This window comes from Cavia porcellus, unplaced genomic scaffold (genome assembly GCF_034190915.1).
Source record: "Cavia porcellus strain 051 isolate PalLab524CR breed Dunkin Hartley unplaced genomic scaffold, mCavPor4.1 scaffold_10, whole genome shotgun sequence".
In the NCBI taxonomy this organism is placed as follows: domain Eukaryota; kingdom Metazoa; phylum Chordata; class Mammalia; order Rodentia; family Caviidae; genus Cavia; species Cavia porcellus.
In genome coordinates, this window is record NW_026947493.1 from 70,550,373 (window position 1) to 70,573,654 (window position 23,282).

Here is a 23,282-nt window from a genome sequence, read left to right on the forward strand (position 1 = left end):
AAGACTGCTTTCTTGGGCACAATCCCTCTCCCCCCGAGACATTCTTTTGAAACCTGAGAGGAAGCCTCACTGTCAAGACTCTTGCATTCTGCATGTCTATAAAACCAGCACCACATGGAGGACACCAAGATCAGCCACCGGCTCAGTCAGTGTCATGGCTGTAGCAGCTCCTATGTGCCTGGATGGTTGAACACTGTGAATCAAATCCCTAGGAATCCTTCTTTTTTTTTTGGTCTTTTTCATTTTTATCGGTACCGGGGATCAAACTCACGACCGCCTGCTTGCAAGGCAGGTGCTTATGCCGCTGAGCTAAACCTCCAGCCCCTAGGAACCCTTCTTGAGCAAGGTGCCCTGGGACTCATTTCTCAAAGCAAAAATTTTCAAGAGTTTATCCTTACCCTTTTATACCCTTGAGCCTGGGAAACAGGATGCTGCTGATGACTGAGATGCCCTCAAGGCATCTTCCATGCTGTCCTGAGGCACAGTATTTGACTTCTTCTGAATGTTAATCATTTTAGCAACCACACTTTCAGAGCCCCATCTTTGTAGGAACTTGCTTCCTGTTGAAGTTACACACTTTTTACATCTTTTGATTCCAATATTTGCTCCTAATTTTTACTATAGACCTAACTAATAGTCACCAAAAATACAAAGCCACAGCCTCATTTGGCTGCCCTGGAATTTCTTCTGCCAGATTAATTAGTCCACTGCTTTTAATCTCTGTGTACCACAAAGTCTCAGGACATGAGCAAAATGCAGACAAATTTTCTACCAGCACAAAACATACGTGTGGTCTTGAGTCCAGCGGTCACTGAAGTCCTCATTCCCAACTGAAGCCTTCTGAGCTTGGTCTTTACTGTCTACATTTTCATGAGCAGTCTAGTCCTCTAAACTCTGACCCTAATGTCCCACCAACCTTGGTTTACAGCATGCTAGGGCTGGTATCTCCAAACTTTTCCAAAATCTTCTTGAAAACAAGTTCCAAAATCTTCTAAACCACATTGTCAGGTACTGTCACGGTAACAACCTCACTTTGCTGGTACTTAACCCTGTCTTGGTCATTTCCTTACTGCTAGGACACAAAACCCAACATCCACAATTTAAGGGAGGAGAGCTTTAGTTCAAGCTATGGTCAGCTAGCTCCAAAGATGAAATGGTCTGAAGAAATGACCTGGAGGGGGAAAGCCGCTTGTGTCAGTGTGACTATGAGGCAAAGAGAGAAATAAACGGCTGGGGAAAGAGATATCCCCTTCCAGGTCACACCTCCAGTTGCCTGCTGTTCCAAACTAGTCCCCATTTACTGATACATTCAGCTGTATCACCCCTATCCCAGACCATCATGGCCTCTTTTGACCTCTGTGCTCATTTTGCCAGTGTAATACTTACTTTCTGTCTAATATTATTTCTAAGTAGCACACTCAAGTCCATGCAAGCAAGATGCTTATTTGTGTTCACCCCCCAGCAGCCCCTCTCTGAGGCGTGCTAGCCTAGATTAGCACATTTCACACCAGGTCTCTCTGCTGCCCTGTCACAGCTCACTAGGCCAGAGACGAGTATCTCACCCAGAAGCAGCTACTTGTTGGTTACCCAGTTCCCTCTAGGAGACCGTTTAAAACAAAAGCCCAGCGTGGAGGCACCACGTTTTCCTGGATGTCGACCGCCTGCACCACGAGGGTTCCTCTCGCAAGAAGTCTGAACCTGGGACAACGCAGAAAAGAAAATAGTGCGGCAAATGGAAGCAGGAAAACCGATTTGAAAAAGCAGTAAGCAGAAGCCGGCTAAACCAAGCTAACAGGACAGAGCTCAGAGTCAGCAGCAGCAGAACAGGGAGAGCTTGGGCAGACACTGGGACACTGATTCTGACTGTAGGAGCTGATAGAGAGAGAGGCCGTGGTGCATCCTGAACTATGATCTAGTTCTCAAACGTCCTTGCTTTTAATAAGTTTGGGGAGTCATTCAGACAATTTTCTGCTTTTCTGACCCCCTAAGTACATATGTTTAAAATATGCCCTAAGCAATTCCAAGCAAGATCCTTTTCCTGGCAACCTGAATGACCTGAACCAATGTAACAGAAACATGTTCTTTTTGCCTCGGTGGGAGCTATGCCTCGAGCGCTTTCCACAGAACTGCCATGCACCACAGGAACAGCCAAAACGATCACGGCTTCCTCTAAGAAATTCCAAGGACTTCCATGTGAGGGGACAGGCAGCCTGTAGGGGAGATGGTGAAACATGAGGCAGCTTTTCAGGGGCCAACCAATGCATGGTGTTGTGGCGAGTACTCACAAGGTTTTTGTATTAGTTTGTTTTTTGTTACTGTAATGAAATGCCTGAGGCCAGGACTCATTTTAAAAGGCACTTATTTATTCAGCTCAGTTTTTAAAGGCTGAAAGCTCTGCCCAGGGCCCCTTGGCTTTATCACGTCATAAGATACAGCATCATACAGGACAGGAGCATATCTAGAACAGAGTGGCACATGTTTGTAAGCTCAGCTACTCAGGACGCTGAGGCAGGAGGATTGTATGTTTAAGGCCTACCTGAGCAATTGAGGTAACCTGGGCAACTTGAGACCCCATCTCAAAATTTTATTTATCTATTTTTAAATACATTTTATTGATATATTTTAGATATACATAATGATCACATTCATCACAGAATTTGTACCTGTACATGATATAACCTTTTTCCCACTCTCCTACCTCCCTTCAACCCCTCCCATTTATAAGAACATTACTGCTATGTTTTCCTTATTGTCTCGTTCTTTTTACTTATCTCTTCTTTCCTTTCCCCTCCCTTTTCCCTCATTCTCCTCCCCATGTGAACATTTTCTTCCTATTCACAATATCTATTACACATTTTGGTCTTTATTTACACTTTAGATTTCTCACATCACAGAAACAACATAGTATTTACACACATGTGTCCAATTTATTTCACATAATAATATGGTCTCAAGATGCATCCACTTTCTTAGATATGTCTTGAGCATATGTCTTCTTTATGGCTGAGTACTACTCCATTATATTTTTAAAAAACCCTATCTTTACTCATTCACCAATTGATGGGCACTTCAATTGTTTCCATATATGGTTATTACAAACTGTACCACTATAAATATAGGTGTACATATAACATCTTTAGTGAAGATACCGAGGAGGGAAATGGCTGGGTCAAATGCAACATCTAGTTCTAGTTTACTAAGGAATCTCCACACTGATTTCCACAGTGGTTGCACCATTCTGCACTCCCATCAATAGCAGAGAAGTGTTCCTTTTTCCCCTGCAGCCCTGCCAGCATTTGTTATTGGTTGCTTTCTTGATAATAGCCATTCTTTCTGGAGTGAGGTGGAATTTCAGCTTTGCTCTAATTTGCATCTCTTGAATGACGAGTAATGTTAAACATTTTTTCATATGTTTATTTTTTATTTCTGTTTCTTCATCTGAGAAGTGTGTAATCATCTCAGATGCCCATTTTTTAATTTAATCTTTAAATTTGGGGAAATCTGATTGTCTTAGTTACTTTATGCTCATGGCTGAGACAAAAATACCTGAAGCCCAAAGCTGGGAAAGGAAAGGTTTATTTCTTACAGTTTTTGAAGGTTTCAGTCCACACTCAGTTGGCTCCAAGGCAGGCGGGCATGGCTGGGCTGCATTTCATGGCGACTGCTGACAGCAAGCTCAAACCAGCAAAGAGAAAAACACACCTACTTCCTGCCATTACATCACATCCTGGCTTCACCCCTATGTGGGTGGAGCACTGACACCATTAATCCAAGCACTATACAATGAACCATCACAAATGAACAATGCAAACTCATGAGGCTTTGGGGGACACAGACATAAACCATGACATTCCACCCCTGGCCCCCAGGACTCATGTACATCCTTTATACAAAAGACATTTAGTCCACCTCCAAGAGTTGCCAAAGTCCTAAGAGCTTCAACATTGCTGAAAAGTCCAAATCCCAAGTCTCCTCCAAGATCTATGGCAAACTCTTAACTGTAAGCCCTGTACAAAAGAAACAAGGTTAAACATTTCTGAAATGCAAAGGCACAAGATAAACATTACCATTCCAAAAGTTACAAACAGGAGAATAGAAAGCATTTGAAACAAAGCAATTCCAACATCCAGCAGGGCAAACATTAAGTCCTAGAGTTCTACACTCAGCATCTGAAGCAATCTGGTTGCAAGTTCCAAAAGCCTTGGGTGATTCCACCCCCAGGGCACTTCCAGGGATTTCAACTCCTGCAGCTTTTCTCTTAAATCCTCTCTGCTTGCTTTTTGCAGCTTTCCTTGGATCATCCACGTCCCTGGTTTTTCCAAACTTCTGGGGTCTCCACTGCACCTTCAGCTTCACCCTTACATCTTCACAAATTGCCCTCTCAGGGGCACACTGCATGGCCAGCTGGGCCCTTTGCAATCGAGGTGGAAGCCTTCTTACCCTCAGAATTTGTGCATTTTCCTTGCACCTAAAATCAGCATGTTGTGGATGCTGCCAAGGTTTGCTGCTAGCTGAAGCGGCAGTCAGGCTTTTCTCTCTCTTGGCTGTAGGGGTCAGTTGCCTGGATTGCAGGGCTCTGTTTACCTGATTGTGATGAAAAGCTTCTCTGTGTTGCTGCCATTCTGGAACCTCACGTGGCCTCTGTCGCCATTCTGGAGCATGGCACTCTGCAGCTTTTTCCTCTGAGCAAAATTTTTCATCTTTGCTATGAGGCTGCACAGGGCAAGGACCTGCTTCCTTGGATGCCCCGGGGCCATCTTTCTTATCTCTCTGTTTCTCCTCAGGAATCAAAATCTCAACTCTGTCTTTACAATCCACACCCTTCCTGGAATCTTCCTTCGGGCCAAATTCACAGTATTGGAAATTATCCTGCTGGGCTCTTTGCTCTTGATTCAAAACATAAAGCTCGCTAAAAGCCACCAATAGCCATGCCACAGCCACAACATTTGGTTGCTTTTTAATTTCTTTTTCAAGATTAATCAGTCCATTGCCCTTTGTCTCAGTCTTAGGCAAAGTCTCTGGGCAGGAACAAAATGAAGACAAACTTTCTGCTAAGCCATAACACACATCATGTGGAGTCCAATGACCAATGCAGTCTTTCCCAGCAGAAACCTCCCAAGCCTGGTCTTTACCATCAGGCTTTCTATCAGCTTTCAGGTCTCCTGAGCTCTGACCAGAATGTATTCTACAGACCAGCCTAAGCTGCTCCAGCTCTATGCATCCAGGTGACATGTCCAAACCTTTCCAAACTCCGCCCACAAGCCATTTCCAAAGCCTCTTGAAAAACATGGCCAGGTATAATCACAGCAAAGGAACCCACTCTTGGTACCAAATTTCTGTCTTAGTTACTTTATGCTCATCGCTGAGACAAAAATACCTGAAGCCCAAAGCTGGGAAAGGAAAGGTTTATTTCTTACAGTTTTTGGAGGTTTCAGTCCACACTCAGTTGGCTCCAAGGCAGGCGGGCATGGCTGGGCTGCATTTCATGGCGACTGCTGACAGCAAGCTTAAACCAGCAAAGAGAAAAACACACCTACTTCCTGCCATTACATCACATCCTGGCTTCACCCCTATGTGGGTGGAGCACTAACACCATTAATCCAAGCACTATACAATGAACCATCACAAATGAACAGTGCAAACTCATGAGGCCTGGGGGACACAAACGTAAACCATGACACTGATTTCTTTTTAGTTCTTTATATGTTCTCATTAGTTATTCTTTGTCTGTGGAACAGCTTGCAAGCACTTTTCCCACACTGTAGATTGTCTTTTCACCCTGTTGGTGATTTCTCTTGCTGTGCAAAAGCTGTTTAATGAAATGGCACCCCAGTTGTTGATTCTTTGTGACAATTCCAGTGTGATTGCAGTTTTAGTCATAAAATCTTTCCCTACACCAATGTCTTCAAGACTTTTACCAAGATAGCTTCTTGTAGATTTAGTGTTTCTGTTTTAATACTTAGATCTTTGATCCATTTTGACTTTAGTTTAGCACATGGTAAAAGATATGGGTTCAGATTTAATCTTTAGTAGGTGAAAAGCCAGTTTTTCCAGCACCATTTATTAAAGAAGCTATCTTTCTTCTAGTGAATGTGTTTGGTAACTTTGTCAAAGATACGGTGGCTAAGTATATTTGGAATTGTTTTTCCATCTTTTAATCTGCTCCATTGATCCTTAGGTTTGTTTTTTTTCTGAGGTTTTTTATTTGTTTGTTTGTTTGTTTTTACCAATGCCATGTTGTTTTTATCACAGTAGCTCTGTAGTATAATTTCAAATTAGGGATTGTGATGCCCCCTTCCTTGTCCTGGTTTCCCAGTATTGCCTTTGCTATTCAAGGTCTCTTCTGGTTCCAAATGAATTTTAGGAATATTTTCTCTAATTCTGTGAGTTATGCTGCTAGAATTTTTATTGGAATGGCATTAAATTTGTATAACCACTTTGTAAGTATGGCCATTTTCACTACGTTAATTCTTCCTAACTGAGCAGGGGATGTCTTTTCATGTTCTGATACCCACTTCAATCCCTTTTTTCAGAGTAGTATAGTTTTCAATGTAGGTGTCTTTTACATGCTTCATTAGATTGATTCCTAGGTATTTCATTTTTTGGATGCTGCTGTGAAAAGTACTGTTTCCCTACCTATCTCAAAATTTTAAAAGGCTGGCGATGCAGTACAGCCATATAGCACTTTCCTGGAACCCATGAGGCTCTAAGTTCAATCTCCAGGATCACTAAAAAGAAAAAGAAACAATAAAATGGAATAAAATAATAAGGTAACAGAAGCATGTGTAAAACAGGAAGCCATGAAAAGAGAAAGAGCCAGTCCGTGACCTCCCACCAGACCCTTGCTCTGAAGAGTGCAGCTCCTCTCCATCATCACTGTGAGAACCAAGCCTCCAAAAGGTGGACTCTCAGCAGACAAGTTGCATTTCAACCCCAGCAGTGTCTCCATGATAGACATGAAGTATGTAGGGATTCTGAGCAACAGTCTTCAATAGAAACAACTAACCTCCGCATGACCAAGATGAAAACCCATCTCTCTAAAAATAGTCACCCAACAAAAATATAAAACAAAGAAATTTTGACATATTACAGTTCTCTAGCCTCTAGAAAGAGATAGTATACACACACACACACACACACACACACAGAGCCAGGCACTGAGAAAAGCCTCTGACAGTCAGAGACACTCCAGGGTACCAGCACACTGAGTGAGAACTCAGTGAGAACTGGGTGAGAACTCACGCTGCAGTGCACCTCTGGCCATCCGGGCTCTGGGACTGGGACCCAGCCTCCATCCGGCAGCACGAGCCTCCCTTTGCCTCGCACTGTCCTCTCATCTCCTGTCCAGTGATGTTCACAGAAATGGTAATTATTCAAAGAACCAGGATGGGGGCTGGGGATTTAGCTCAGCGGCATAAGCGCATGCTTTGCAAGCAGGCAGTCGTGAGTTCAATACCGGTACCGATAAAAAGGAAAAAGACCAAAAAAAAAAAAAAAAAAAACAAAGAACCAGGATTTCCAAGAGAAAGAATCTCACACGTGCCCCTCCGTATACCCAGGGTCTGAGCCAGTGGTCTGTGCTCCTCCCACAGGAGAAGAAAGGCTGTGGTTCCTTCCTCACCCCACGGGGTAGTTACTCAAGGTCTGCAGCACAGCTCCTCCTGGCTTATGTTTGCACTGCCTTTTCTCAGAGACAAGGCAGGGAAACCCGTGCTGCTCTTCATCCTAACTCACAGTCAGTGGAGATTTTCATATCTAAACAGGAACCTGTGAAAGTGGTGACTCCTGGATGCAGACAGAGCTCAAAGCAGGGAGGATGCTGGGGTGTAACAGAAGCAGAAACACAGAAATAACCCTCAGGATTTGGAGGCAGATTTATTTTACGTCAATGAGCACTGATCCGGATCATTCCCAGAATATCAGGCCCTTATCTCTAGAGGTCTGAGGCTTATCTGAGGTAAGCAAGCAGGAAGTACAGAGGCTTGTCAATTGGGGACTGGATCTTACAATATGCATCCTAGTGACCAGCTGTGCATCACAGTGACCAGCTGTTGCTAAGAAACAAAAGTAAGAGGAACTGGAACTGTCACCTGGGAAATTAACGAACTGAAGTATACGGGCCTGGGGGGGGGCATCTTCTGCTATAGGGGTGCAGGTTTTAAGCAGCTTCCACAGCCCTGTGCCACAGGTGCCATATTGAGCTCCCTTTCCTGCTGTTCTTACAGAGGAAAGCTCATCCAATGTGACCCAACTGCAACCCAAACTTCTATGGAATAAAACGATTGTATCCCAAGCTCCAGCTGGTGGCAAATTCATTTTGAGACCTATTCAACATAAGAGAACTGCAGAATAACATGAAAGACCTGTGGAAAGCTTTGGCCTGGATCTTCCTCTGCTCCTCCTGTTCTCCAGTGCCACCTTCTTCTGTTCCAGTTTTTTTTTAAATTTTATTTAAAAGGAAAAAGAGAAAAAACAAAAACAAAACAAAGCGGTGTTAGGGTGCAAGTAATACAGAACTACAAAAAAAAAAAAAACAGTAAGAAATCACCAGTTAATAGATTACATATTATCATCTTAGAGATAGTTGCTCAAGTCACAGTATCAAAGCATACAAAGTGGACACTCAAACAGTGAGACTGCAAACAGTTGTGTTCAATGATCTTGTGTTCAGTGATCCAACCAAAAACATTAATATGGTCAGCTATTTATCACCCCTAAATACACTTGCTGTTGTATCCTTTAGAGCACTTTTTTTCCCTCTCTTTTTTACAACAAAATTTACACATTTTGGGTTTTATTACTCCTTAGTTCTTATTACTTTTTTTTGGGAGAGAATAAAGTCAAATATGGCAAAACAAAGCTGTCAGTGAAAACCAAGGATAAACATAGCACATGATGTAAAACAGAGTACAAGGTTATCAACAATGGTTATCAACAATGTCTCTTGTTTCCTTAAAAAGAATTGTGTATCTCATTAGATATTATAAAGTTGAACAGTAGAGAACAAGACCAATAAAACTTAGGCATTGTAAACATTACAGGACTTCCAAAGGAGACAATAGTCAAACCAGAATGGGCATCTTAGTGAATCTTATTGCCTTCAAAGTAGTTGCCTATAGCCTCAAACTTGATACTATCGCACAGAATGGAACAGAGTCTAATCAGTCAAAACAAGATCGTGGGAGTATTACAGGACTTCAAAACAAGTTAATAGGAAATCAAAAAGAGTTACTATTATATATCCTGCTAATTTTTTAAATTTTTCCCCTTAATTAAAAAAAACCATAAAAAATAACTAAATAACTTTTTTAATGAATAAGGGAGAGATTGAGATAAAACAGGACATAACAATATAACAATAAGGTCAAAGCATGACTTTTTCAGCAACCTAGTGCTTTTTTTAACCTGCTGTGAGACTCACTTTTCAGGATTTACTTCTGCGTCGTTTTGTAGTTGTCTTTTCACCGTTCCTAACTTCTCCCTCACTTATTTCATTCTCTTTCACCTGTTGTTTCTCACTTTTCTCTTACCTTTCCTCCGTTTGTCTGCTCTCACTGCTGCCAGAGGCGAGGGGCTGCCATCTCAAAACTGGAGTGACGCCCAGGAATGCTAGCACGTCCCGCACAGCTGCACACCCATCAGGACACACACTTCCGCCTCAGCCGGAGTGACCCGTTAAGTAGGGGTGCTGGGCCAGGGCTGTGACAAATCCCTCAGAAAGCTCATGGGAATGATTAGCTACTGAGCCGTAAAGAAGTATTTCCTACTCAGGCTGAGCCAGGATTGCTGCAAACTCAAGGCCAGCCTGGACTACATAGTGAGATCCGTGTCTCAAACCAACAACGAAAAGCATTTCCTTGTTTTAATAATCAACACAGCTAAATAAAAGTGTACGATTGAGAAGAAGGAAAACAGGCCCTGAGAGCCAAGAATTAACCTAGCTCCATAACCAGGATGCGGAGCTGCTAGGAGCTGGCACGGGCACTCGAGGCTGGGCCTTGCTGAACTAACAATTTTACAGAACAGCAATACCAGACCGACTGTGGTGAATCAAAGCAAAAAGAAGATTCCATCATCACGTCCGAGTGTGACAGAAATAGGAACACAGTCTGAAGCACAAAAATGCCCACATGGCCTCTACAGTGTGCAGCAGCTGCTGCCCCTTCACCGGTGACAGTCACAGCTTTATTCATCCCTCCCCATGCACAGAAGGCTGCTTAAGACACCCACCATAGAATCCACTTGCCTCCCCAAAGCACCCAACCTGCATCTTGAAAACATCCAATCCCTCCTCCAAATTTCCAAACCCAAATCAAAATCCTGCCTGAGTCACTTCTCTGTTGCTATCACTGAGTACCACAGATGGGGTAATTTATAAATAAAAAGGGTTGTGATATTAGAGCATAGCACCCACATCTGGGCAGCATCTGGCAAGGGTGGTGGCACCACAGAGAGCATCACACAGTGAGAAAGATAAAGCATGCTAGCCCTGCTATCCTGTGTTTCTCTTCCATCTCCTTCTGGTAACACTACTAAAATGATCATAAAAGTCAACCTCATAACTTCACATCCACTCCTGATTATCTCCCATGGCCTCATCTCCAATGTCTACTGCAGGGCTTTAAGGATTAAGTTTCCAGTAAGTGAATTTTGGGGGACAAACCCACCATAGCAAGGTCCTTCCTAACACCGTGTAGTCAGACTCCCCGTGGTGCTCTCCTTCATTGCGACACATAGCAAAGCCAACTTCTTCAGCCACAGCATGCTCCCTGTGGGCTCTGGCTGCAGGTCGCTAACAAGGCATGAGTCCATATGGTGTCCAAGGCCTTGAGATGACTTTGAGGAGAGGATTTCTGGCAAGGAGGACCTCAGCCTCTAAAGAAGACTGCCAGTGAAGCTCCCCCATTAGGAAAAGGCAGGGGGGCTTGCTTCTCTCTGCAAAGTTTTATTCCACGACACTCCCAGGAGGGGGATATAACAAAGAAGGAGGTCTCCCGAGAGAAAGGGAACAATATGGTGGCATCTAGGTCTGGCGTGAGACCCAGCCCTCACCTGAGGAGATTGCCTGGAGCAGTGGGGAAGTGCAGAGTAGAAATCCACTGTTTGCTTGAAGGTGGCTCACGCCACACTCAGGACAGCTCCACCGCACTCGGGGCTGGTCCCGTGGCATCTGCATTATTGCTGCTTACCTCCTGCCTCAGCCCACTCCTCCTCCAGATCTGATTTACCTTCCTCTGGGCGGGATCACAGAGGCAGGTGAACGAATACGATCTGACCACTTCCTCCCCTTGGCTCTGTGTCCAGCAGCCACTGTGATCCTTCTCATGATTGTCTTCAGCGATGTGGGCAGGAAAAGCTTAATAGCAACAGCGAACTAACCCTCCCATGAGTGCCACTGTACCTGGGAACGACCAATTGGTTTCCCAGAACTAGGCTGGCCACCTAGCCTGCCCAAATTCATGCAACAGTGCCTTCCTACAAAGCAATTCTTTCTACTTTGAGGCACTTGAATGAATTATGTCGCTCCAGAAGAACACAAATTGCCAGACAACAAATTATACGAGCCAAAATCAAGGGCTGCTCCTAAATGACTCAAGATGTTGAAAGACATACACAAAACAAGTGAATCAGTCAAAAGAACCAGAGACACACCCTACAGTTTTGAGCCCTTTAGGTGAGATGCATTCTGCCGTTAACGCTGACAGCGCTTCTCCCACTGAAAGGTACCAGGAAACTTGGAAAAGCAAAGCGTGGCTTCCTATCAGCAGCCCGCCAAGTAGCATCGAGATGAGCACTGGAGATGAGTAAACAGAATTAAAGCCTCATCGAATCACAGAATGAATGTAAACCTGAGGGAATCCCGTCTCTACAATGCTAAGGTGATTATCTCCTCGCATGCACTTACGGCTGACCAGGAGCTGCTCTCTGGACCGAGGCTCTCACAGTTGCAGGAAGAGCACCTGGAGGCCGAGTAGAAGGGGCCACTCTGCACCCCACCGGGACCTGTGATCCATTTGTGGAACGTTTTTGCTGAGAGAACAAAGCACTGACAAGTGTTGGGATGAAATCCCAGCATGCTAAGGAGGCACTGTCTCTGTGCTCATTAAAAAGATGTATTAAGTCAGTGTGGTGGCATGCATCTGTAATCCCAGTGCGTTGGGAGGCTGAGACAGGAGGGTTGCAAGTTCTAGGCCAGCCAGGTGACTTGGCAACCTAGCCAGTGCTGGTCTCCAAATAAAATCTAAAAATAGGGCTGGGGTTGTAGCTCAGTATGAAGCACACGGTTCAAATCTAGTACTGCCAAAGAAGAAAAGCGTTAGTTGAAGTAACTGAGCTGCTCTAACAGATAAACCCAAATTTCCAGGGGCATGCTGGCATAAAGAGTGTTCTGGACAGTGGACAGCTTTTCATCCTGTGGCTCCGCTCCCTCTAGAGAGACTAGTGCATTCACTCAGTTGTCCACAGAATCACCCATGAAGCATTTAAAAACTCCTGCTGCAGCTGGGCACGGTGGCACACTGGTAATACCAGCACTTGAGAGGCTGAGGGGCAGGAGGCACTATGAGTTCAAGGCCAGTCTGAAATAAATAGTGAGATCCCGCCTCAAAACGGACAAACAAACAAATCTGCTGCTGCTTAGACCATGGCAAGGCAGGGGGTGAGTGAGCAGGGGATTTGTAAAAAGATCTCCAGGAGATTCAATCAGCAGTCAAGGTTGTGGCCACTGTCCCAGAGCACCAGGGTCCCCCGCCCGGAGCTGGTGGAAGAGACATAAAGCCCCAGCCCAGAAATGAGCATTGTTCCTCCCACATTTGCTAGTTGAGGTCTTGTTTGCAACTGAGGACACAAACTATGATCCCTTCCAGGGGCGGCTGGCTAACCGTCCTGGTAGAGGTGTGAGTGGGGAAGTCACTCAGTGGGAGAAGAAATGAGAGAAGTACAAAGGGGTGAGGATTAGGGGTGCGTGACCAAAGTAGAACTGTGACAGTTGCAAAGTTGGACCCAACTTGGCCCCTCGCCCTCCTTGGTGTCATGATTCACAAGAGGCCACGAGCTTGGCTCTCTGTCCAGTTTTTCTCCTCTCTTGGCCTGGACACATGCACCAGGGTTCAGCTTAGTTTCCATTTGATTTTCCTGAAAACACGATCTCACCTTTTCTGAACACTTGGAGCTATCCTTATCCCACCAACTCAGGTGAAGGGCTCTGAAAAATCACAACCGTATTCCACAGCCATACGTGACGGTTTCCTCTCCTCCAGGCAAATGGCATTGTTTTAGGGTGTATTTGGCATCTCAGATACATTTGCCTTTTCCATACTGATGATACAAAAGTGAGAAGGTAGACAGTAAATAAAATAGGGAACTTTAGAAGCCAAGGAGAATGCAGACAGAGGTCCTTGGGCTAGGAAATAAAACAACCTCCAAGTTTAACTCCAAAACTAAAATCCAACAAGAAGCCCATCTTTTGCTTGGCTCCAATTCAGAACTCACTCTTTTTGACAAGGTAAGCCAGAGTGGACACCCCTTCCCAATGTCGCAGTGCAGAAAGAACGGAGGGGCGGAACCCAAAGGCACAGCTGCTCAGAACAGAGAGCAGGCCCCTGGGTCTGGGGGAAAGAGACCCCTTCCCTGAGAGGAAGCGAGTGTTTCTGCTGAGCATGTTGAGGAACATCAAATTCCTTTAAATACCATTAACATGGGGATCTGACTCGGGCCAGAAATGAACTGGAACAAAGGGGTGCTGAAATTTCTCTACCCAAGCGAACAAGAGCCAGGCAAACAGTCAACAGTCCCACCAAGTGGTCTGGCACGGGAACAACAGAGGCCCCAGGAGAAAGGACCAGCACATCAGGTGTGGAGCAGACCTGGACTGCGGCCAGCCCCTTGGCTGCACTTCTCTGAGAGTTTCCAGGAGGTTAGCAAATGGAAGCGAATCTCATCATGCTGAATGGGGTTCATGATGGTTGTCAGTAACCAAGCTTGTGTTACCTGAGAATCTCCATAACATTTTGATTCTCCAATGAGAGTGCAGCTACTTTTCACATACCTTGTTTATTACCTTTGCTTGGATGGGATGGGATGGGATGGAGTGGGATGGGGTAGGGTGGGGTGGAGTGGAGTGGGATAGGGTGGGATGGGGAGGGATGGGATGGGATGGCAGTATATGGTGAGGTATTATGGTATGTTGCGGTGTAGGATGTGGCATAGCACCATGGTAGATGGTATGATACACTACAGCATTGTGACGTAGTATGCCATGATATGCTCCAGGTATTCATATGGATACCCAGACTGGAAATGGCCCCACTAGACCCATCCAGACAAGATTCCAGTATCATAGTGAAACATTCAACACTCAGTTTTCTCCACAATGAACCCAGCTATCAGTAGTATCTGCAGAAGAAGGAGAAAAGAAGGCAAGATGATGTGAAAAAATGGACAGAGGGAAGCCGAAAGGGAAGGAAGAAATTGGACTCAGTTCTGGGAAAGAAAACCATACACTGAATACACTCATACATGAAGCAGCCATAAGACTCCACGCAAGCTGCGCAAAGTCTCATTTTGTGACCTTGGACAAATCCTTTATTTCTGGACCTTAGTATCTTCCTACAACTGAGAATATGGAACTAGAAAATCATAAGACTCTTCCAGTTCTGTGATATTCCATCAAGTGGAGAAGATGATTATGGAAAAAAGTAACTTACCTAACATCAAGTTGTTGTCTTTTAAGGGAACTTTATATAAATCTCTAGTCATGTCTAAATTATGAAAAAGGACTCAGTTTAGAAATTACGCAGGTCTCTGGCTCCCCCTTTCCTTTCAGTTTCTGTTCCCTTTAAGCCATTATCCTACTCATTAAGGCTGCCATTAGACAAACAGCAGGAGGAAATGAATGAACTAAAATTCAATCATTGGGGTTTCCTCACTTTGTAAAGAGTGAATCTGGAGCAGCATCATGCTAGCAGGTACCAAGGGACTCAATACATCAAGGAGGACGAGGAGGAGTACGGAAATGTAAGCACTGCGTGACATAGGCATGACTTGCTGTCCCATCCTTGGTGTGCAAAGAACAGGCACATCACAGGCATCTTGCTGTCCACTAAGGAGACCCACGAATGTGTATGAGCATTAAATTGAATGATTTCTCAATAACTTGGATCCAATGTGTATTTTCCCGTGATAGCCCTGCTCTTCTCATTCTTATAGATTGTGACTTTCACTGTCTTCATCCTCTTTCTCATTGTACTTAAAAGGCAGCAGTAATTGCCTGAATATGGCCCCTTCTCAAATGCCAAGCTCAGTTGCTCAGAATAGCCCTGGAGATGAGGTCATCTTCCAGCAATTTTGTACCCATGAGGTGTGGGGGTCAGTCCCTGTTTGAGGGGGGAGCCCCTCACTGCATGCCAAAATGTGGCCCAGAACTGCAAATGGTAGTGTAAATCAAGGCCATTGCATCTCACAAGTCGTGTCTCTACTTGGTCATTAGATTAGCGAGAATAAATGAAGTTACCCTTGCATATCATAATGGCAAAGATCTGAGAGCCTAAACAACAAGAAAGTTGTTTCTTTCTCCTGTAACATTCCAGGTTCCAAGGCTGACGATGGCTCGGAAGGCAGATGTCAAGGCTTCTCTGGACAATGTTACTCAGTCAATTACAGGAAAGAAGCAGGAAGGGGTCCAGCAGGCGATGTTTAATGGCCAAGACCTGAGAGGTGTATGTATTATTTCCACTCACATTCCACTGGAGAGGGCCTGCACGTGGGTCACAGTACCAAAGCTCATTGTAACATCACACCCACCATTCATCATCCGCTATAGAGGAGAATCCTATCAAGGACACCCAGGGCAGTGGGAAGTGGCCATTTATTCATAAAAAAGCAACCAGGTTTGAGGTCGCCAAACAGGAACTCACATCACTGTTGTGCTGTTTTAATCATGCATTCGGCCCACAAATAGGAACTGGCCAGTCACACAAGGGGCTGGACACAAAGCAAGTTAGTCAAAGGTCCCTTGGCCCCATTTTTACCTGAAGAGACAAATAATAAACAAGAAAACAAAACAAGCAACTATGGAAACTGAGACTCCTATGTTATCTGTTAGTGCCTCCATTTTCTCCCTTATAAAATGAATCTTGTAAGATCTATAACTCAAAGAGATGTGAGGGTGCCTTTGTAAGTATCAAGACCTACATGAGGCTCTAAGTTATTTATTCATGGATGGGTTGCTGAACTCTGACTTGAGAATGCTAGAACTTGAGAATGCTGGAGTTTTGTTATTAACAAGCCAAACAACCCTGTTACGAAACAGCCTCTGGAACCTGTGCTATAATTCAGTTGTGTCTTCCAGAAAACTTGTGAAGTCCTAACCCCAAATGCATCAGAAAGTGATCTGACTTAGCAATAGAATCTTTGCAGATGTAGTCAAGTTATGATAGGGTCATCAGACTAGATCCTAGTCCAATACAAGCAGTGTCCTTAGAAAAAGGAAATCTGAGCCACAGACATGCATGCAGAGAGGCCTGGGAGGGGAAGGCAGAGATGGGGTGTGCCTCTGGAACAGAGGAGGCCAAAGACCACAGCAAAGGACCAAAGCTGGGAAAGAGACTTAGGGCAGATTCTCTCTCAAGGCCACAGAAGGAACCGACCCTGCAGACACTTTGATCCTGGAACCTGATCTCAGACTTCGAGTCTCCAGCCCTGAGAGAGAGCAGCTGTCTACTACTCAAAGGACTCAGTTTGGCACTTCAAGAGCAAAGGACCAAGACCCTGGACAGAAACAACAAGGACCCAGACGGCCCTGCAGAAATTCGTCAGGTCCTCTCTGGATAGACAGAGTCTAGGCCTCAAGGGCATCAGAGAATGGAAAATTCGGAAAATGAGGTCCATTTTCATTCAGATGTTCCTCTCTTTCCTTCTTTCTTTCTTTCCTTCCTTTTGCTAACGTTTGCTGAAACACAGAAGTCATAAAGTGGATTTAATGCCATTATTATTATCATCATTATCGACAATTACTCTACAAATCCTAGTTAGAATTAGACTTTAATGGTTCCTTATCCCGAATGCAGGGCACTGGCTATGCCCAGCGAATTCAGGGTGACAAAACTGGTTAAGCCCATGTGTGATTTATTTTTGCTCCTACAGGAAGTTGACACTTTATTCATTAAACTACTCCCTTTAACACATTTCTAAATCATTGCTTTCCACTCTGATCTGGTCTAGTTTTCATTTCTGAGTTTCAGCTAGAATGGTTTTCATAATGAATTCTTTTTTTACCTGACAAGGGAAGTTAAAACCTCCCCCTACCGACATTTAAAAGGGAAATTCGGGCCTTTTTTTTTTTTTTTTTTGGTCAGGCTGTTTATCATATCTCACAAATACTCAAATCCATTTCCTTTGGAAAAGGTTTGTCTTTCTATGACAGGCATATAAAAAGATTTTATTACAATACTCTATTCATTGGAGCTGCTCTGCCTGAAGATAAAAAGGAATTCATTTCGTGGATTTTCCTTGAATGTCAGCCCTATAGTTTCCTTCTATTATCAAAGTTCTTAACCCAAGAAGAATGGAGGGGAGAGAGCATTCAAGCTGATGCACAATGCCGAGCTCCAGGATGCAGTGACATAAAAATCAAAAACCCCCAAATAAAATCTGAATTTAAATGAAAGTGATAGGTAAAGACAGAAAAAAATATTTATAGGCAGTTAGTAGCCAGCAATCGCTGAGTTTACTTGGAACGTACTGTGCTATATGGCTCTCCATATCTTCTAAAACATCTCTGACTATCACTTATGGGGTGCGGTAGTGTTTCAGGGCTCTGTCGTGCATGTAAATCAAAAGAGTAAAATGCACACAGAGGGTGGGGACTGGGGCCTGAGACTCTGCATTTCTTATAAGTGCTGTGGTGATGCAAATGCTGCTGGTCAGGGCAACATGATGGGCAGCCCAGGCAGAAAATTAAAAAGGCCACGGCAGTGCTGCCCTTCACTCTAATCCTTGGTCTAGACCTGTCAGAATAATAATCTGAAACTGCATGAAACACTGGAGTCCTGATTTCACACTCCTCTGTACCCACTCCTGGGATTCACTAGAGTTCGGCCAGTGGAGAATCCATGGCTGATTCTGTCCTCAAAAAGCCCCAGAGACTCGAATCTCAGAGCCTGCCTTTGGAGAAGGCTCCAGGTGGATGCTAGAGGAGCTGGATGTGGGTAGAGCTCCAGAGAACTCGAGCTGTGCAGGGAAGAAGCGACACAGAGCACAGCTAGCCCCCAGCAAGGAAAAACAGCAGAGGGCGCAGGCTCCAATGCCACTGTAAAGATTTGGCACTTAGAGAACATTAGGACTGGGCAGGACTGGCAATGACCTGCTGCCCTCAAATCGTGGACACTGACAAGAGAGTATAAAACAGGGTGGAGTCCTAGAGACCCTGAGCAATGGCGTGGTGCAAGTCTGGTGGGGCTGGAGATCGTTCATCACCCAGCTAAGCTGGAGGCCTGAGTGGAGGAACATGAATTCCCCCATCCATGTAAACTAGGGCAGCCTAAGCAAATTTGGGCTGCACTTTTGTTATGGTTTAGATCTAAAATGTCCCCCAAAAGTCTTACATTCAGAAGCAGCGCCTGCTTGGAGGAGGTGAGCCACTGGGGGCTTGAAGGGCGCATTTTGTCTTTGGCTCCTCCCTTACGTCTGTTTCATGGCTGCCATGCAGTGAAAACCTTTCCTCTGGCAGGCCCTTCCACCACGAGATTTCTGCCATGAGGCCAGCCCACCATGGACTGAATTCCCTGAAACCGTGAGCCATAGTAAGCCTCTCCTCCTTTAAGCTGCAGGTGTTGGGTATCATGTTCCAATACTGGGAAAGCTAATTCATGCAAGTTGCTCCAAGCACTGACTATCACCAAAGCCCAGAAAGTAATTCAAATACAAATAATAAACCTCCAATAGTGAGTTGTGTGTCTTTTGGTCATAGACCTGTCTCATTTCATAAGCCAGGGGGGGAGATCAAAGACTGGGAATAAAAATTAAGTGTTGATAGGGATGCAAGAAAGTGAGAGGAGTAAAGAGAAACCATGGGTTCATTATCCGTACACCAAATCTGGGGAGCATTGGAAGTCCAAGTGATAGGGGTCAGACCTCCCTCACTCTCACTAAGCCAGAGACACATCCAATAATCCAAGGCCTGAGGCTTTTGATAGCCTTGAAAGTTTACTTTTAACAACATTTACTTCCATTGCTTACTGCTCCTTGATGCTTACATGAAAAAGATGAAATACATTGGTTACAGGAGTGAGGTAGAAAACTCTGAAATTACTTGCTTCTGTTCCTTATTACAACAAAGCAATAGCATGAGCCATCCATCCACTGCTACTCAAGGCAACCACCAAAGGCTTTCCACTCCTCAGTCTGGAAAACCACAAGGGCAGCAGTGAGAGGTCCAGAGAGCGGCAGAGTCTTACCAAAGGCGATGTGGACATTCACTGCTGTGGGAAGCAGGCCCACAAGCCCAGGGCCACCACCGGACAGCACCTATGCTTAAGAGAAACACGCTTTTGTGTGGTCAGAGCATATTAAACCAAGTAAATGAGACTCCCAGGTTGGCATGTGAGGCTTGTTCATGCTTTTAGTCACTCTGGTGGTCAGTTGTAGTGGCCCAGGGCCAGCTGACATGTCACAACACAACCCACCACTGCTCAGTGCACTAATTATATGGCATTTGCCTCAGTTACCTCTTTTGCAAAATAAGGGCACAACAGTACCAACCCTGCAGTGTCCTTAAGAAAATAGATGACAAATGCACAGTACTTCACATGCAGAATGTGCTCAGTGAATGTTTGCTGCTGTTACAGTTTTGTGCCCAGGCAACGTAGTGACTAGAAGTGTGGGCTAAAGATAGTCTTGTAATCCCAATACTCTCAGTAAATGCTCTTCATGGGTAAGTGTGGTTTCATTATTACCATCATTACTTCTGACTGACACCTTTCAAGAGAAAGTACCTACCACCTGCCCACTGCGTGCTGTGTTCCGGATGAGCACATTTGCACAAGCACCTTGGCAACCTGCTTCACAAGCTGCACCGTTGCCCTGTTCGAACTCCTTCAGGAAATGCTGCTTATGTGGCCCAACCCCAGGGAAGGAAAAGTCCAGCCACTTTCCCAAACTGCACCATGACTCATGCGCTTCCCCGGACAGACAACGAGAGGAAACAGTGGCGGTGCAATTTTCAGAAGCCTCGATGAGATCTTTATTTAAACTCCATCGACAATGCAGAACACTTTGAGGATCTGGCTTGTTCCCCACCTGCCAGCTCTCACAGCTTGCCTGAGGGATAAAAGCGTATGCTTGGATAAATGAAAAAATTTTTAATAAAAAGATTTTGCCTCTCATTTTTTTCAGTATAAACACAATTGTTTTCCAGAACACTCTAACAAATCATAGGCAAGATTTCTTTAGGATTCTCTTTCAATTTGGAGGGTCCTTCTCCATAGAGGCTGGGCTTGGGACACAGGGTTGAGGGGGTGCTCAGTAAGGCTAGATAAATCTTTCTTCCAAGAAAGGTGAAACCAGCAAATATAAATCAGCCATTGCATAAGTCAGATCTGAGAAGCTCATCCTGTTAGTTTTCCAAGTTACAAAATGAAAACTGTTACAAAAGACCAAACAGAGGAGACGGCACTGGGCCTTGCTTTTCTCCGAGACCCTCTACCCTTCTGTCACCTCCCCACACCTCTCAGAGACCACATCCCTCACCGTGCCTCACCCTCCAGCCTCTGCACTCCCCAAACCCCAGGATCCATGGCAGGAGCATCCCTACCCAAGACCTGATCTTTCTCTCTCTTCATCGAAACTTTCCCAAGGCAGGCACAACTCCATTGAATCCCTCTCTCTTCTATTGAAAATTAATCAAACTCCCCTTTCCTGAAGGCTTATGGAATACAATATTGGAATTATGGAATAAGCCTCCAGCAGAGGCTTATGGAATACAATATAAAGGACACCACCAAGAATGGTGTCTGTTCCCCCAAACACACACGCACACAAAGATCCCTCCCCCCCCGCCGCCATGTCTTCCACAGTCCCTGAAATACCATCTTAGAGGAATTCCTCTTATGGAATGAAAATATTGAACCACAACAGACCTTGGTTAAAACAACACACAAAGTCATAAACAAATACAGACCATGGGAAGAACTGACCAAAAGAGAAGGCAACTATGATCGAGAATAGGAAGGGTTGGAGTATGGGAGATCATTATTTCATTTTAAAAAGTTAGATAAGGTCCTTGGGTAAACAAAGAATGATACGCAGGTCTGAGGTACAGAGAAAAGGCCACAAGAGGAAGGGGAATTAGTGGAGATTAGGACTGCATCTCACCCATTTCTGCAAACTCCAGCAGAGTAACTAGACAATCAAACCTCATTCAATGTGTTGTCTGAGTAATGCTTTACTGCCTTATAACTCTCATCTGCTTCTTCTCCTCCTCTACCCTGGGAACTTATACCTAAGACAATCAAAATGTGCACACTAAGAATGGCATCAATGCAGGATCTTATGCTGCAGCAGGAGCCACATTTTGGTGGGACAATCGGGAACCTCCCAGAGCCCTCTCAAATCATTGCTTTTATGAGACTACTTGTCTCACTGTATCAGACTGGGTTGGTTCATTTCATTCTCTGTAAGTCCTTTAAAGCCTAGGTATAGTCTCTTCATTCATTTATTTATCAAATATGTATTAAATATCCACCATATGCTAAGCAGTGTTAGGTCCCAGAGATTTAAAAGAAAAAGCCATATTCCTGAGGTCAAGGGCCTCAAGTGCTGATAAACTGAGTCTCCAACAAAACCATAACCCTGATTTTGGAGCATTTACCAAATTTTATAATGCAAATATGCCCGTGAGAGCAACCAACTCATAACTGAGCAAGTAACAGCCAACTCTGCCCAGCAAAAAACTCCAGTACAAACACCAGACCCCATGGCGTAGTGAAAAAACAGATTAACCACTAAACACAGAGGCAAGCACAGAGACCACCGGCAAATCATGAGGGGCACACACGAAGGAGAGAGTTTAACTTTCACACTGCCCCACTAGAAAATAAGCTCTCAGAGAACAGAGATTCTGCTTTCTTTTTCACTGTATCTTCCATAGAATGGCTTTTAGTGGGCTTTCTAGTGCAGAACGAAGATATACATTATGGCTCTTAAGCTGAGATTTTGAAAGACAAGGAATTCATACAAGTAGTTTGTGCATTATTTCCTGTGAGTTCACAGTGGTTTCCAGATTTCACAAAAGGAAACCTTGTCACCGCTAGGCACACCTTGAAAACACATTTTATTATTTTGACTTCAGTTTTAATTAACTGTACATATGGCTGCTCACTCATTAGGGTCACATGGCCCAGCTGGGGATGAATCTTTCTGGCATCTGGGCTGAGTTAGCCTGTGCCTTTGGGATTTGGGACTGTGACAGAGGTTGTAAAGGAGAAATTCAGAAAAGGTTACAAAATCAGGTGCCAAAACGAACTTTACTGGCTCTTCCAAAGTGAGACTGAAAGAACAAACAGCATAGAGAGATGTTGCAAGGTTAGGAATCAAATTTGCTCTGCAGAAGAGGCTGACCAAGAACCGGTCAAGCCTACTGGAGGACTGAATAGGGGCTGAAATAGCAGTTTTCAAAATAAGGGTTCAAAGGCATACCACTAAACACAATAGCAGAGAACACCAGTGACTCAGAAAATACCAAACCACAAAGGTACAAGTCTCCCTGACAACCACTTTTGTTGGCAGTGATGCTAATTCTCATCTTTTAAGGTAAAATTCAAAGACATCTAAGATCCTGTGAAAAACAGGATCATAACCCTGTTTGACCACATGACATGCTGCCTTCCAGAAGATAATGTAATTTCTGTGAAGGTTAGTTCCCACATATTTATTTAAAATTGAAAATTGAAGCTATATCTACCAGTATACCCCCCCCCAAAAAGAAAACTCAGCTGGTTTGATTGTTCTCATTGGGAAAAATTATCAATCCACCACTAACAGTGCACTAAATTTTCAACTGGTTAAAGTACCCAAAATGAAGACATGCAAAAGAAGAAAGAAGGAAGGAAGAAAGAAAGGAAAAAAGGAAGGAGAGAGAAAGGAACTAAAGAAAGAAAGAAAGAGGGAGGGGAAGAAAACAGGGAGAGCAAAACAAAGAAAAGAACAGAAAAAGAGAAGAAGAATCACATGAAGTGTTAAACTGAACTAAGTTTGGCCAGAGGATGCCTCCGTAGTTGGGTCCTTAT

General features: G+C 44.3%; 1 protein-coding gene across 4 annotated transcripts; it reads right to left on the minus strand.

The window, feature by feature from the left end:
• Positions 1-2,342: 2,342 nt before the first annotated feature.
• On the minus strand, positions 2,343-11,340 carry LOC134477927 (uncharacterized). Of its 4 annotated transcripts, none has more exons than XM_063257600.1 (3): positions 11,053-11,340; positions 8,364-8,424; positions 2,343-6,728 (listed from the first exon to the last, which is right to left on the minus strand). In XM_063257600.1, exon 3 carries the CDS (start codon positions 5,287-5,289, stop codon positions 4,027-4,029), a length of 1,263 nt encoding a protein of 420 aa, XP_063113670.1. In that variant the 5' UTR covers positions 5,290-6,728; positions 8,364-8,424; positions 11,053-11,340; the 3' UTR covers positions 2,343-4,026. The 4 variants fall into 4 exon arrangements, with proteins under 4 accessions (XP_063113670.1, XP_063113669.1, XP_063113671.1 ...); XM_063257599.1 differs by lacking the exon at positions 11,053-11,340 and adding an exon at positions 9,531-11,032; XM_063257601.1 differs by lacking the exon at positions 8,364-8,424.
• Between the last annotated feature and the right edge of the window lie 11,942 nt (positions 11,341-23,282).

Bases quoted from the DNA above. Each gene is read 5' to 3' on its own strand.
- LOC134477927 (XM_063257601.1), bottom strand. From the start codon at position 5,289: ATGTTTTTCAAGAGGCTTTGGAAATGGCTTGTGGGCGGAGTTTGGAAA.